We start from the raw sequence: 18475 nt of genomic DNA on the forward strand, positions 1-18475 counted from the left end.
AAACTCCTGCAATTTTTAGAGAACAATTTTTTTTAAAAAAAAATACAATTATAAACATTACAATACCATATAACCATGCCAAATTCTTTTGGTATATGAAGATAAGAAGAAATGTTTTGGTGTTTATATTTTCCTTTTGAAATTGGCTATATGACGTGCAATAAAAATAAATACAGTAATAATCAGTAATAAACCCAAAAAATATGTATGTAAATATGTAATGTTTTAGTTAATTTTACCTGTTCAGGCTCATTGCTAGAGAATTCGGCAGTATCACTTTTTTGATTTATAATCTTTTTTTCATTTTTGTTGTATTATTTTTTCAATTTAACGATCCTTTTTTTATTTTCATTGCTAATTTACTATCAGATGATTTGGCTTCTGATATTTTTGGTTGATTTAATGTTAATAATTTTTTTTTTTTTTCTGTTTTATTTTGTTAGTATTTTCTAGTTTTGCAATTTCTTGTTTAAGTTCAGCAATTTTTTTGGACGTTTCATTTTCTTCATATTCACTGTTAAAAGAGCTACTCTCAGAGTTGGATGTTTCAGTTGTTTCACTATCATTATATTCCATTTTAGATAATATAGTAAATAGTGAATATTAAATAACTTGATAATATAAACTTATATGAAATTATTTTATTTTTTTTTTCTTGCTTTGGAAGAAAAGATAAAAGTTGTAATCATTATAATCACGAAATTATGCTTAAACTAGAGTCATACCCTAGGGCCGGTGACCGGCCCTTACTAAGAGTAGGATATATACCATAAATTTTAACACTTATTTGCAGAAACAATAATATTGGTAATAAATAATTTAATTTATTTTTTTTTGTATTTTGATTCAATAATTTTGTAATTGGCTTTAAAAGAAGAAATATTATGATTTTTTTTAATTTATAAAAAACATTTAACAATTTTTTTAAAAAAAAATTTTTCAGTTTCTAACCATGCTGTAGTAAACTTTTTAAAAATTTTATATAAAACGTATATTATAATTTATATTCATATTTAAAATAAAATTATTCAATAAAATTTATTTCACACAATCAAATTTGGGACAATTCTATGTCCACATTTTTTTTTATTTGTGTAATATATATAATTTTTTTTAATAAATCAATTCATGTAATATATTTTAATAAGTAAATTCATATAATTTTTTTTTGATAATTAAATTCGTATAATGTTTTTTAATAAATAATTTTTTTTTTATAATTATATAATGCTTTTATTCTAATAAATAAATTCATATAATGTTTTTTTTAATAAATAAATTCATGTAATGTTTTTTTTAATAAATAAATTCATGTAATGTTTTTTTTAAAATAAATTTGTATAATATTTTTTTAGTAAAAAAATTTAATAAATTCGGGTATATAATTTTTTTAATAAATCAATTCATGTAATATATATTTTAATAAGTAAACTCGTTAATTTTTTTTAATAATTAAATTTGTATAATGTTTTTAAATAATCACTAAATCTGTATAATGCTTTTTTTTAATAAATAAACTCATATAATGTTTTTTAATAAATAAATTTATATAATGTTTTTTTTTTAAAATAAATTTGTATAATATTTTTTTAATAAATAAATTTAATAAATTCGAGTATATGTATTCTTTTAACAAAATAAAATTCGGATATATATTTTTAACAAAATTCGGATGTATATATATATATTAATAAAATTTGGATATACATATATATATTTTAATAAAATTTGAATATATTTATTTTTAATTCGGATATATATATTTGGGTAACATTATTTGGCAACCTGTCATGACGACCCTATCACGTAACATAATAAAATTTTAATTGGCTGATTTTTCATTTTTGATCAGTTAATTTTTAAAGAATATTTTATTTACAGTAAAATTTTATTTGTTAAATACAATATTAAAACTATAAAATTATACACTTAGTGGATTATATTTTATTGATTAGAGAAATAAAAACTAATAATAATGGTAAATAGTTATAAAAAAAAAGAAAAATTACAATGATAAAATGAAAAAAATGCTAATAAATAAGCAAAAAAAGGAAATTAGATATAACGTTAATAATTATGAAAGAAAAAAGGAAACAAAAAGAAATGACATGGGATAAAAAGAAAAGAAATGAAAAAAAGTGTAAAAAGGATAATAAGGACAAAAGGAAGTGTAATAAGATGATAAGGATGAAAGGGAAGTGAAAGGGAAATGTAAAAGAAGTGAAAAGGCTGTTAGAAGATGAAAAGAAAGTGAGAAATATGATAGTGAATGAAAATGAAGGGAGAAGGAAGTAAAAAGGATGATAGGAGATGAAAAGGAAGTGAGAAAGATGATAGTGAACGAAAATGAAGTGAGAAGGAAGTAAAGGGGTGATAGGAGATGAAAAGGAAGTGAGAAAGATGATGGTGAACGAAAATGAAGTGAAAGGATGATAGAAGATGAAAAAGAAGTGAGAAAGATGATAGTGAACGAAAATGAAGTGAAAAGAAAGTAAAAAGAATGATAGGAGATAAAAAAGAAGTAAGAAAGATGATGGTGAACAAACGGGAAGTGAGAAGGAAGTGTAAAGGGTGATAGGAAAAGAAAAGAAAGCAAAAATAATAATGAAAAATAAAAGAAATAAAAGGATGATGGAGAATAAAAAAGAAGTAAAAAGGTGAAAGAAATAAAATAATAAAGGGTAAAAAAGAAGTGAAAAGAATGATAGAAAGACGAAAAAAAGTGAAGAAAAAATAATCAAAAACACCACCCATAAAAAAAGGAACAAAGAAATGACTGGTTAGTATTATTTCAAATAAAATGAAAAAGTAATAAAAACAGAAAGATATAAAAAGTAATAAAGCAAGAAAGACATACATCAAATAAAAAGAAGCCATCCCATTATCTAAAGAAAAAAAATAAAGTTAGCATTAATAATAAAGTAAAGAGTCATTAAATACAATAAAATAACAAAAAAAAACAAAAAAAATTGCCTTAAAAAAAAGTCATTTTCAAGCCAAAATAGCACTGCAATAAAAAAAAAGGAAAAAAAAATTATCATTATCTAATAAACAAATAAACATTTATCAGATGACGCGATGATCATGTTTGTGTAGCCAATCAAAAAATATAAATTTATTACATAATCAGGGTCACCATGTTGCCTTTTTTATAAAATTAAGATATATTTTTTTATATATATTTTGACCTTCAATTCCTATTATAATCACAAGAATTAGCCTCCTGAACAATGTATACGAATAATAAATATTTCCTTGATGTTAATATATAGTTAGCTCTTAGATATTTGGCCAGTCAATTCATAATTCCTTGATGTCAATATATGGTTAGCTCTTGGATTTTGATCAACCAATTTCATGCTGCAAATCATGATCAATTTTTTTTTTATATAAACGACCATTATTCGTAATATTGAACTCAATATCAACTCAATATCAATATCAATATCAATATCAATATCAATTCAATATCAATTCAATTTCAATTCAATATCAATATCAATATATATAAAAAACGTACCCTATACTTAGCGCATAAGAGCTAACCAAATTAGTAAAATTTTCCTTCCTTTCCAGGATAGCACGATTAGCAGAACAACCAATCACAAGGAATATCACTATTAAAATGAAGATCACCTGATATCATTAACTATATAGCGTGATCTGTATATGGTGTCAACTATATATCAATTTTGGTGGCGCAGTATTTACGCCTATCCTATTATTAATATATAGCCCATTGTTGATTTTCTTATCATTAAGGAATGTGGCACAGCTGGAAATTTTAACAAACGTTAATTGTTTTGAAACATTACATAATTTCCTAGCTAATATTGCTATCTCTATACAGCAAATTATTAATGAAAGTTTAAATCTTATCCCATCGGGCATCATTTGCCTTACTTCTTTCATTATTAGACTATTTATGGTGACATTATTATTTCTATATAGTGCTTAGAATTTTTATTATTTAAACTAAATCATATCATTTATAATCATTAAAAATATTATCAAAATTTTAATTATCAAAATAACAAACTAAAAAAAAATGATTACAAAAAATTGTCAAAGAAAAAGAAAAAATAGAAGTAACAAAGGATTAAAAGTCTCTTGTAATTGCCTAAAATGCCAAAGGTTTCCTTTAGATGGATCTAGATGACACGTAAAATTTGGTTAGTATATTGATCATATCCCTTATATTCGGCTGTAATTTTTCTGGGATCATCTGTATTTATTTATCTTTTTTTTTAATTTTGATGAATGTTTTCTAATGTTCATTTATTTGTTTTTTTCTTTTTAGGCATTTTTTGAAGTACCTTAACTATACTTTTTATTAGTATGCAAATATTCTGGTTTATTAGTATAAACAGACTTGAGGTTAGAGGTCATAAGCTATCCCACCAGCTGGCAAATTGTATGAAATTTCTTTAATTCTCAAAGAAAGCCTTGCTAAAGTCATCTTTAGTGTAGGTCTAGTAATACATTGCCTTAATTGAGCGTGGCTACGAAGTTTATGATTCTTAAACTATATATATATATATTGATATAATATTTTAGCATATTTTTCTAATTTTTAAATTTGTGTATTTTTTACATATAGAATATGATATTCCATTAATTAATTTTCACCATATAACAAAGATATTGCAAAAATACGCTAGTTGAGCAATTTATTGATGTGAGAGTGATATAGATTCAAAATTTCAAATGGTGAAAGTAATTAGTAATTGCATGAATTAAATAAATAGTACAAATTTCAAACAAATTTCAAAAATCCATATTAAAATAATTGTACAATTTCTATTTAGAATTTAATAACTTTATAAAAAATCTACAATAATCACACATTTAAGTTTACGAAATAAAATTTAATTTAATATTAAATGTCAGAATATTAATAATGTTACGAAAAGCCTACAATAATCATATGATTAAATTTTATGAAAAAATGCGATTTTATTCAATTATACAAATACTAAACAAAAACTAGATAATTATTACAAAAATAAAACAAAAACTGCACGATTTTTATACAATGACTTTTTACTGGGAAGACTTCGAAATAGATTTTTACAGCGGATAGCAGCTCTCTGTATCAGGTACAGTGGTTTCGAATTATACAATTGAACTGACCCTTCTCCTCCTCATAACAAAATCCCAGATCATCCGGGACATGGCTACTATTGTAAGTTTTAAATTTGCCCAAGTAACCAAATAAGTTGACCAGGTTTAATATACCATAATACTGACTGTATGTAAATTGAAAATTGAACATTTTATCAAGAAAATGCAATTGGAAATTAATGGTTTAAATGGATGATCAATTTAATGATGATGTTGAAACCTAAATTTGACCATATCTTAATTCCTTTACTGTATTCAAAACTTCACGAGCAAGATTTTAGTTACTTTATTCTTTTAGATGATTTTCCAGCATTTTGGACACATGGAATATCACATAGTTTATTTTAGAAAGTACTAGTAGTTATATTAGATAGATTTGAGATTATTTTATTTAATTTGTTTTTTTTATTACTGTCAAGTGATATCATGTTAAAAGCTTTTTAATTTAAAATACATATATTTTATTGTAATTAAAACCAAATTTAATAATTTAAAGTTTTAAACTATAATAGTAATTGTATAAAATACATATATTTAATATTTTAATATTTGGATAGGTATAGAAATAACAGGAATTATTTAAATTACAAACTAAGAAATTGTAAAATATTTACTACTCTAGCCTTAGTGTTTAAATAATTCTAATAGGATAAAATAAAGAATAATTTTTGTTAAATGCATAATACATAAGTATCATTTATATAAAAAATTTTTAAAAATTTTAATTATTGGATAGGTGAAAATGAGATATCGGTCGAAGACTTACATCCCCATCCAAAAACTGAGTATATTTCAGTCATTAGGAATACTATGGTAACCAATAGGAATTAATGCTACTAATATTAATCATAAACATATTGGTCACTAAAATCTCTCCTAATTGACTGAACAATAACAAACAATTAATCGGATTTGTCTGATTTAACATCTAAATTATTAAATAATTAATTAATTTTATGCAAAATAATTCGTAAATTACCTTTTTTATACGCAAATAAACTATTGATATCAATATTGTATATGTTACATACCCAATGAATTCATATCACTAACTATGCAATCCAAACATTCACTTTTTAGAATGTCATTTAATTTTTCACTAGTAAAGTTAAGTAAGCGACTTGTATAACATGCTTGCGAATGAAATTTAGTAACAGGATTTTTATGCTCAATTGGTGCATTTATAAATTCCATGATTTGGCTTTTTAATTCTTCATCAATATCTTTAATTTCCGTTTGATCAGGAATAAAAATCCATTTTCTAAAAGTATTTAATACTTCCTCAGAGGATGGTCGTTTTAATGGATCTTCATCCCAACACTTTTTCATCAAATCTACATAGCATTGTGGAGTATTTTCAGTAATTTCAGGTCGTTCACCTCTACAAATACTTAAACTAAGTGGAAGATCATGTTCTCTATCATTAAATGGTGGAACTCCAGATGTAAATTCCCACATAATCATAGAAAAACTATATATATCACTAGCTAGAGTGTAAGGTTTGCCTCTTAAAACTTCAGGTGCCATAAATGGTATAACACCATAAATATCATCTTTTTTAAAAAATGATTTTACAGGTCTACATAATCCTAAGTCACTAATATAAACTTTATACTCGTTCGTATCCTTATGATTTAAAACATTACCATCATGAAGATCACAATGCATGAGATTTTGTTGATGTATATAATTAAGCCCCAAAATAATTTTATATATTATACGTAATTTTTGTTTCCAATCATAATTAACTACTATCGTTAAATTTCCTCTTAAATTACCTTGATTTGCATAATCCATTATTACCAAATAATCAGAAGTATCTGGATCTTTTGTGAATCCATATAATTTAATAAACTGATATGAACCTAAACTTTGATGATATTTCCACTATAAGAAATAAAATTAGATATTAGCAAAAATAAATTATTATTTGAATTAAAAAAATAAATAATGTATTATTATATACTTCATTTAAAAAATCATTTGAATTTTCATTCATACTATTATTGAAGCTTTTAAGAACTACTACTTTATTCTCATCTTTCCAAATAGCTTTATATATAGTACCAAATCCCCCTTTATCAAGATATTCAACATTATTAAATTTATTATAAGGAACCCATTTTAATTCTTTCTCAGAAATAAACTCATTCAAATTTATATTTTCACTTTCTCCAAATCTATAAATTTTAATATAAATTAATATAATTTTGTAATTATTTAAATTATAGTTTAAAAATAAAATGTCAATACTTACTCTAAAATTTAAATAGAAATTTAATAAAATATAAACTTTAGTTTTTCCATAAATATATATAAAATAAATTAATAATAAATTATTACTTACCAACTAACAAATATTTTTTTATATAGAGAATTTAATAAATTAAATTTAATTTATAAAAAATATCAAATAAATATATAAGAATAGAAATAAATATAACTTACATGCTATATTATCAAATAAAGAATTCAATTAGTTTAAATTATATATAAATATTATACAAATATGTAATAATAAATAAAATTAAATAAATAACTTACATGCTATTATTAAATAATTTTCAAATAAAGAATTTAATTAGTTTAAATTATACACAAATATTTTATAAATATGTACTAATAATGAATAACTTGCAAACTATATTTTTAAATAATTTTCAAATAAAGAATTTAATTAGTTTAAATTATATGTAAATATTATACAAATATGTAATAATGAATAGAATTAAATAAATAACTTGCCATCTATATTATTAAATAATTTTCAAATAAAGAATTTAATTAGTTTAAATTATACGTAAATATTTTATGAATATGTACTAATAATGAATAGAATTAAATTACTTACGAACTATATTATTCAATAATTTTCAAATAAAGAATTTAATTAGTTTAAATTATACGTAAATATTATATAAATATGCAATAATAAATAGAATTAAATAAATTACTTACCGTCTATATTATTAAATAATTTTCAAATAAAGAATTTAATTAGTTCAAATTATATGTAAATATTATACAATTATGTAATAATATAATAACTTACCCTCTATATTATTAAATAATTTTCAAATAAAGAATTAAATTAGTTTAAATTATACGTAAATATTATATAAATATAATGTAATAATGAATAGAATTAAATAACTTACCAACTATATTATTAAATAATTTTCAAATGAAGAATTTAATTAGTTTAAATTATACGTAAATATTATATAATTATGTAATAATAATAGAATTATATAAATAACTTACTTGCTATTATTAAATAATTTTCAAATAAAAAATTTAATTGGTTTAAATTATATGTAAATATTATATAAATATAATGTAATAATGAATAGAATTAAATAACTTACCAACTATATTATTAAATAATTTTCAAATGAAGAATTTAATTAGTTTAAATTATACGTAAATATTAAATAATTATGCAATAATGAATAGAATTAAATAAATAACTTGCCATCTATATTATTAAATAATTTTCAAATAAAGAATTTAATTAATTTAAATTATACGTAAATATTATATAAATATGCAATAATGAATAGAATTAAATAAATAACTTGCCATCTATATTATTAAATAATTTTCAAATGAAGAATTTAATTAGTTTAAATTATACGTAAATATTATATAATTATGCAATAATGAATAGAATTAAATAAATAACTTGCCATCTATATTATTAAATAATTTTCGAATAAAGAATTTAATTAGTTTAAATTATACGTAAATATTATATAAATATGCAATAATGAATAGAATTAAATAAATAACTTGCCATCTATATTATTAAATAATTTTCAAATGAAGAATTTAATTAGTTTAAATTATACGTAAATATTATATAATTATGCAATAATGAATAGAATTAAATAAATAACTTGCCATCTATATTATTAAATAATTTTCAAATAAGAATTTAATTAGTTTAAATTATACGTAAATATTATATAAATATGCAATAATGAATAGAATTAAATAAATAACTTGCCATCTATATTATTAAATAATTTTCAAATAAAGAATTTAATTAGTTCAAATTATATGTAAATATTATACAATTATGTAATAATATAATAACTTACCCTCTATATTATTAAATAATTTTCAAATAAAGAATTAAATTAGTTTAAATTATACGTAAATCTATATATTAAAAAACACTGCAATCACGTGGGCGTTATGTTTAGATTAACCATATACTAAATAAGTCATTTGAATTGTGTAACCCTACTCCTATTCGTCGCCAATGTTACACAAGACCAAAAAGGAAATTTTATTTATGGCGAAAAACTGAAATTTTGGGTTACATAGGATTCCATAAAAGGAAATTGTCGGTTACGCAAATTTCCAAAAAAGGATATTTTGTTTTCTGTTACTTTTCAGAGAAATTAAAAAAATTGTGTTGCTCAAATTTCCAAAAAAGGAAATTCTTTGCAGATCTTTTAATTCTGGCCGGAATTACATATTAACTGTTGTCGTAGACAACAGGTGAACACTAGTATTATATAAATATAATGTAATAATGAATAGAATTAAATAACTTACCAACTATATTATTAAATAATTTTCAAATAAGAATTTAATTAGTTTAAATTATATGTAAATATTATACAAATATGTAATAATGAATAGAATTAAATAAATACTAACTTACATGCTATTATTAAATAATTTTCAAATAAGAATTTAATTAGTTTAAATTATACGTAAATATTTTATAAATATGTACTAATAATGAATAACTTACAAACTATATTATTAAATAATTTTCAAATAAGAATTTAATTAGTTTAAATTATATGTAAATATTATACAAATATGTAATAATGAATAGAATTAAATAAATACTAACTTACATGCTATTATTAAATAATTTTCAAATAAGAATTTAATTAGTTTAAATTATACGTAAATATTTTATAAATATGTACTAATAATGAATAACTTACAAACTATATTATTAAATAATTTTCAAATAAAGAATTAAATTAGTTTAAATTTAAATTATACGTAAATATTATATAAATATAATGTAATAATGAATAGAATTAAATAACTTACCAACTATATTATTAAATAATTTTCAAATGAAGAATTTAATTAGTTTAAATTATACGTAAATATTATATAATTATGCAATAATGAATAGAATTAAATAAATAACTTGCCATCTATATTATTAAATAATTTTCAAATAAATAAGAATTTAATTAGTTTAAATTATACGTAAATATTATACAAATATGTAATAATGAATAGAATTAAATAAATAACTTACATGCTATTATTAAATAATTTTCAAATAAGAATTTAATTAGTTTAAATTATACGTAAATATTATATAAATGTGTAATAATGAATAAAATTAAATAAATAACTTACGTGCTATATATTATTAAATAATTTTCAAAAAAGAATTTAATTAGTTTAAATTATACGTAAATTTTATATAAATATGTAATAATAGAATTGAATAAATAACTTACTAACTATATTATTAAATAATTTTCAAATAAAGAATTCAATTAGTTTAAATTATATGTAAATATTATACAAATATGTAATAATAAATAAAATTAAATAAATAACTTACATGCTATTATTAAATAATTTTCAAATAAAGAATTTAATTAGTTTAAATTATACACAAATATTTTATAAATATGTACTAATAATAAATAACTTACAAACTATATTTTTAAATAATTTTCAAATAAAGAATTTAATTAGTTTAAATTAGTATATGTAAATATTATACAAATATGTAATAATGAATAGAATTAAATAAATAACTTACATGCTATTATTAAATAATTTTCAAATAAGAATTTAATTAGTTTAAATTATACGTAAATATTATATAAATGTGTAATAATGAATAGAATTAAATAAATAACTTACGTTCTATATATTATTAAATAATTTTCAAAAAAGAATTTAATTAGTTTAAATTATACGTAAATTTTATATAAATATGTAATAATAGAATTGAATAAATAACTTACTAACTATATTATTAAATAATTTTCAAATAAAGAATTTAATTAGTTTAAATTATACATAAATATTATATAAATATGCAATAATGAATAGAATTAAATAAATAACTTACTCCCTATATTATTAAATAATTTTCAAATAAAGAATTTAATTAGTTTAAATTATACGTAAATATTATATAAATATGCAATAATGAATAGAATTAAATAAATAACTTACTAACTATATTATTAAATAATTTCAAATAAAGAATTTAATTAGTTTAAATTATACATAAATATTATATAATTATGTAATAATAATAGAATTATATAAATAACTTACTAACTATATTATTAAATAATTTTTAAATGAAGAATTTTATTAGTTTTAAATTATATAAACGACAGAAATATAGATATAGATAATAATATAACTTACACCCTGTAGTATTATTAATTATTAATTAATTAAATGTAAATAGTATCACTATAAATGTACATACTGTAATTAAATATAAATTAAATATATCACTTACATTCTAAATCATTTGAATAAAGAATATAATTAGTTTTAATTATATGTAAATATTTACTAATAAGCATAATTATATTAACCTTCAAATTTCTTGACTTCAAATTCTTCAGTGCTACTAGAAACTAGTATATTATATTGCAAATTTGTTTTAAAAATTTTAGATTAATTTGTATCAAATATTCATGCTACTATGCTTTGTACCTTTATCATTACTTTGAGCCATTACTAGAAAATACCCCCTAAAAAGAAAATGTTAGTTAGCTGTTAATGTGGTGTGCTGTACATATGGTCCGATTTTTGAAAGGCTAATCAACATCATGATCTACAAATTGATCACCTGATACTCCAATTCACCTGATTTAATGATCTGCACAACTATTCGGACGCTAAATTTATAACATTGTAACACTATTTTAAAATACTAAATTTTTATACATTGAATTTAAATATAATACTGCGTCCTATAATTAATAAATTTACTAGGTATATTACGGCATTACAACGTCTACAATCGTCTACTGTATATTGTTTATATAATAAAAAAATTACTTGTTTTTCATTTTTAATAGATTTTGTTTGAAAAAATCAAAGTGTATTCATTTTTTAATGAAAAATTTGATTTTAATAAAAAAATAATTTTTTTTTCATTTTTAATAAAAAAAATGACTTTTTTCATTTTTTCGTTTTTAATAAAAATGACTTTTTTGCATTTTTTAATAAAAAAAGTGACCTTTTCTTCAATTTTAATAAAAAAAAAAGATGACTTTTTTTTTCATTTTTAATAAAAATGACTTTTTTTATTAGTTAAATCGATTAGGTCAATGCGTGGTGACTGCTCATTTGGATTAGGATTTTGCTTTGGATTATTTGGGTCATTTGCGCCAACACCAGATACGATTTTTATTACATATTTTAAAAGTATAACAATTTATGCAGGGCATATATGCATGTATGGAGCCAGCAAATTTTCTAGGGAATAATCTGTACGTACTGGTATCAATTTGACCAAATGTACTATACTGATTTTCAAATTCGTATCCATACTGAATATTTCCTTACTACCTTCTTTACAGAAACTTCAAGATCGTAGCGATGGCTTAATGCGCAGTAACTGCATATATGTAATTTCATTACGATTACATAATGTGGTCACTATGTATTTATAACGCAGTTACTGCGCATTAAGCCATTGCTATGATCTTGAAGTTTCTGTAAAGTTGATCTGTTATCCCCATCTTCATCACTCCTCTTTTATTTTCTTTTAATTTTATAAAAACAACTGAAACATCATCTATCCCATTTATCCTATGTATTATCTCATTTATCTATTTTATTTTCAGTATTATTTCAATTTTTATGTACTATTTAAAATAATAAATTTAATGGGTAGAATAGTAGGCATTTACTACTATGTTTAATGAATGAAACAATTTTTAAATGATTTGCAATAATAGTAAATGAATATATGAAATAACTGATACTAATATTGAAGTAAGTAACCATAAATATAAATATTAAATTGAGATATAATTATTGATTTTTATTGATTTTTTTTTTAAAAAAAAAAATAGTAACGCGCTTTATTAATTATGTGCGATCAAAACAGATCTAGTATAACTTACAAAAGCACTTAGAGCAAAAAAGGAAAAATCCTTTTAAACCCTATAACTAAGTATATCGTACATGGTTTTAAATTTAAAATCTAACTAAAAAAAATTGTGTTTGATTAAAAATTAAAAATATTGTTTAAACTACGCTACTACTAAATAATTTTACGATGTTTTTTGATTTTTGATATTTTATGTGTTTTGAGGCTTTACTATTTTCTAAATCGTTCTACACTAATTATGAAGAAAAGAAAAATAAAAACCTAGATATTATATATAAAAGCGTTCGAAATAAAGCTCTAAATTTTGTCTCGAAAAAGATTTCTAAAAAAAAACTACACTTTTCATCGCGGAAAATATCGTAGGTAGTCTTACAAACTCTCCGTTGTTTCAAATGCCTCAACCCTTTCTCCCTGCTTTGGCACTATACGCTTTTTGTTTTTATTGAATTTTTATTGATTTTCATCATAAATTTTAATGGTGATAAAATCGCTCATAGGTGAGTTTTAATTCCCGGACTCGGCAGGTCATAACATTATGTAACAAATCTATGTTATCACAAGAAAATTTATAATGTGTGTCAAGCCTCATTGTGGTACAGCAAAGAACACGAGATAATTTTCTTAGAAAGTAGACGCCAAAAAATGTTTGAGATACCATTTTTGACTTGTTTGGATAAGTAAAATCGAAATTTATAATCAAAGTAAAAGAATCCCATTTATTTTTCATGCTTTGTATAATAGTATGGTGACGGCAAGCGCTGGAGGGTGTCCGGGATGTTCCCGATTTTATCACGATTTTGACTAATTTTTTTGCGATTTTGGAGTGGTCGCAATTTTTGATAAAATTTCACGATTTTCACAATATTTAAATTTGCTGGATAACCATGTGATTATGATTTTGCTGAAATTGGTCAAAATAATTCTGGCTAAAATCATGGTGCCTTATTAGGTCGAAATTACAGCCAATCGCGAATTTGTGAAAAATCACATGTGGTTTTTACGACCCCAACAGGACCCAGAAATATATATAAAAGGGTCAGGTTTGAGTTTGCGTATTTTGAACTAAAAAAATCATGAAATCTTTCCTTTTTTAGAAAATTTTTGATTCCGGCCCTGAAAAAATGCGTACAGCTCATAGTAAAAAATTTTTTTATCACCTGACCCCTATATATATCCCCAACGGCACCCAGAAAATTCTTCGAACTCGGCCGGAGTTATGCACTGACACGTGACCAAGAATTTAGGATGTGATGAATAAAACGTGACAAATAGAATTTCATTTACTTGAAAAATCTAAGTCCCTCGGAGTGACGATGTGATAAATAAAAACAGATCACGTGATCGAAGAATTTTTCTGGGTGCTGTTGGGTTATATCGACCATCCTGGAACACCCTACAGCGCTGGGTGTACCATCAACTAATTAAACCAAAACCTTGTGCAAAGTACCACATTTTTGAAATGATTTAATTTATGCCGGTTATGAATTAAATCCGGGTATTTTAGATTAATTTACAAAATTACATACAAATTTTCTCAGAAAATAATTTATCCGCGCACGCCTTAAGATAGAAGCCATTAGAATTTCCGAAAACTTAAAATTCGATAAATCATGCGTTATTAGCCTTTGTGTAAAATACTTAAAGATTAAATAAATACACAAACAACATGACACCTCACTTTTTTGAAATTGCTAAAGAAAAAAAATTCTTTTTTTCTTATTGAGAAGTATCTAATAAAAGCTAAAAAAGCTTGAATCGTTTATTATTATTTTTTTTTTGAAAAGGAAGGTGTCATATGAAAAAGACAATTATTTGAAGCGTTCTTACAGAATTTGGGATTCTGATAGATATTCTCTAATTAATTCTTTATTTCCGAACGATTTCAACTGCGTTGTAGAGATTAGATGATCTAGCTTATGCAATTTATTTTAATGATTTATTAATGAAATTTAAAAGATACTTTATTTGATATAAACTTATATTAATCAACTTTTTTTTTTGCTTTATTTTACAATAGGAACATCCTATCAGAAAAATCAAATCGAACTAAAGGGATCAAGTCCTATTTCGTTAAATAATTTAATTTTATTGTTCTAAAAAAAAAAATATTATGAACTTTTAATTATAAACTAATATAAAGCAAAATTTTACAATGATTTTACAAGACGTCTTAATACATATGTATTAATGTATATGGATCAACAAAAAAAAAAATTTTTTTTCATTTAGCGCGAATAAAAAGCGAAAATGAGGCGCAGTTTTTTTATTTATTAGTATGGATACCCGTTATAAATAAATCAAATGATTTAAATAACTTACGCAGTTTTTATCGTTATAACTGAAATAAAAATATGTATGATTTATTTCATGAGGAGTTGGAAATAATAGGCTTTTTTCCCGAAGAGAAAAAAAAATGAAATATCCTCAGAAGCGTTGAATATCAGATGTAACGTGATTGACCAAAATTATGATTTTCCCGACCATCTATATGACCGGAAGTGAAGATTCTCTGTGCTACACTTGCGATTTTCAAAAATTAATAAAAGAGTAAGAATGACACTTAGTGCGACGGGACCTATGAATTGCACCACATCAGCTGGTTACAAAAAGAAATACCATAATTATATTCGACTTACAGGGAAATAAATATAAGGAATATTAATATTACGCCCACCAAAACTCGAAACGTAACGTAAACAACTTAAAAACATCATAATTTTTATTATTATCCATTTGAAAAAAAAAATAAACAGATAAAAGAAAAAAAAAAGAATATAACAAATTTTCTTTTACTAAAAGAATATCCATAAATAATTATCCAATTTTATCATTATCCAAATTAAAAAATACTACCCAACATTTTTTCGATGTAAAATACGCCACGCCACCGCCACGCCGTTGGCGTCGATACTCTATATTAAACAACATTCTCTTCATCCTCACCATCTTGTAATTCTCGTAATATGAAAGGTTCGATGTGATGCTTATAACAAGAACAATGTTTAATGATGATTATTTCCTTGAAAGGTTCGATAGGATTTTCTTCTGTTGATTGAAATTTGATTTGAAATTTTAATTTGAAATTTTAATTAATTTTTTTTAATAAGAAATTATCGTCCGTAATGATTTATTAATTTTAGAAGAAAAAGTAACTTACCGTCAAGTAAACGACCATTACAAGAAGAACATTTTCTACAATCTTTTAAATAAAAATAAAGAAATAAAATCCAAGTATTTTTCGATAAAACATTTTGTTTAAAAAAAGATTTAATTAAAAGATTAAGATTCAAATAATAATCATCATCATGATGATTATTATTATTAATATATATATTAAAAGGTAAAATCAATTCCAAAGGTAAAAATGATAAAATATCATGACAATTTAAAAAAAATTTTGATAAATAATCAATAGAAAAGAATTTATAAAACATTCCTAAATGAATAAACTTAATATTAATTGGTAAAATATTACCAAGATGAAATAAAAAATCATTTATATTAATATCATTATCATTATTAAGATTTGATGATGATGATATGAAAATTAATTTTGTTAAAGAATTTGGTAATTTTTTTAAATTAAAAAATTTTATAAAATCTTTAAAAGATAATTTTAAATATAAAAAATTTAAATTTTCACAATAAAGATCAAGAAAATTAATAGAATTTAACCAATTTGTACCTAAAATTTTTAAAGAATTATTCGTATTTCTTAATAAAATATCAAAATGATGAGAAATTTTTGGTATAAAACCAAAAAATAATTCTTGTAAATAAGGAAAATAACAATTAGGATTTATAAAAGGGGTAATATCAATAAATTTATTATCATCATTTGAATCATCATTAATAAATTGAGGAAAATTATTTAAAAAATTTTTTGATAATCTTAATTTTTTAAGATAAAAACATTTTGAAATTAAATTAATAATATGAAAAGTAAAATTATTATAAATTTCAATATGAGTTAAAGTATTAATATGATTTTCAAGTGATTTTGTTATAAAAGATTCATCATAATTTTTTATACTTTCCCAATAAAATTTTTCTAAAGATTTTGATTTATTAATAATTTTTGGTATAATAAATTTATCATTCATGGTTGTTTTATTACCAAATCTTAATATACTTAAAACTTTAATTTTATCACAATATGGTATGATTTTTTCAAGTATTGAAGTATCAAATAATTTTGAACAAATAAAATTTAAATTATGAAAATTTGGTAATAAATTTTCTAATTCAGGTAATTGAGAAGATTCATCTAACATTATTGTATTAATATTTTTACATTTAGTAAAAAATAATTTATTTAATTCAATTTCAATAAAATTTCTATGATTCCTAATATTATAATTTTTATTACACCATAATAAAATTGCGTGACGTACTTCAGGTATAGGAAGTATTCTTAAATATGAAAGGTAATCGAATAAAAGTGGTTCAACATTTTTTGTTAACATAATTCCTTTTTCTTCCCATTCTAATCTTTGTTGTAAAGTTAAATGTGAAAGATAAATATCTAATAATAAAAGAATTTTTTCTCCATGAATTTCAAATGCATCATTAAAATTACGTGTGGTAAATAATGCTTGATTTAATAGGACGAAAGGATTTTTATAAAGAATTGGTATTACGTTAATACACCAAAGTTTATCAACGAATAATGTCGCGTATAAAGATTTAAGATCATCTTGAAGAAATTGAAGAATTTCTTGTAAACATTCCAAAGGAACGGGAATACCCATCGTGATGAGAGAGAGAGAGAGAAAAAAAAAAAATATGCAAAAAAAAAAAAATTTTCGTCAAACTTGTCCTTTTTATCTATTAAAGGATGAAATCATGTGACAAAATATTGACACAACTTTTATTGTGTTACAAAAATGTAACGTAAATAATGTTTTGGTTTGGGGAGTGTTTGAGGTAAAAAAAAAGGGGGTGTATCGTTTCATAATTTTTATTGCGTTATTTAGGGGTTATTTAGGGGTAATTATTATTTATTATTTATTATTATATTATTGTTAAAGTTAAATTATTTTATTGTATTATTATTGTTTTTATTTTTTTTTATTTTTTTTATTTTTTTTATTTTTTTTATTTTTTTTATTGTTTATCCTAATTTGATATTATCCCTAATTTGATAGGTAAGAAATTTATTTACGGGCAAGTTTAACCTTAAACCGTTCAATTGATATCCTAATT

The 18475-nt window shown here is 21.6% G+C and overlaps 2 protein-coding genes across 2 annotated transcripts; both read right to left on the reverse strand.

Annotated features, from left to right (window-relative positions):
* Positions 1-6026: 6026 nt before the first annotated feature.
* OCT59_018974 (uncharacterized protein) lies at positions 6027-7431 on the reverse strand (the record flags this gene model as incomplete). The annotated part of the gene is made up of 5 exons (XM_066135729.1): positions 6027-6052; positions 6156-6458; positions 6903-7011; positions 7091-7304; positions 7418-7431. The coding sequence occupies 5 exons, from the start codon at positions 7429-7431 to the stop codon at positions 6027-6029; spliced, it is 666 nt and encodes a 221-aa protein (XP_066004992.1).
* Positions 7432-16187: 8756 nt separating this feature from the next.
* Positions 16188-18042, reverse strand: OCT59_018975 (uncharacterized protein; the record flags this gene model as incomplete). Its single annotated transcript, XM_066135730.1, has 2 exons — positions 16428-18042; positions 16188-16315 (listed from the first exon to the last, which is right to left on the reverse strand). The coding sequence occupies exons 1-2, from the start codon at positions 18019-18021 to the stop codon at positions 16188-16190; spliced, it is 1722 nt and encodes a 573-aa protein (XP_066004993.1). The 5' UTR covers positions 18022-18042.
* Between the last annotated feature and the right edge of the window lie 433 nt (positions 18043-18475).

The sequence above is a fragment of the Rhizophagus irregularis genome, chromosome 28, assembly GCF_026210795.1.
Source record: "Rhizophagus irregularis chromosome 28, complete sequence".
NCBI lineage: Eukaryota > Fungi > Glomeromycota > Glomeromycetes > Glomerales > Glomeraceae > Rhizophagus > Rhizophagus irregularis.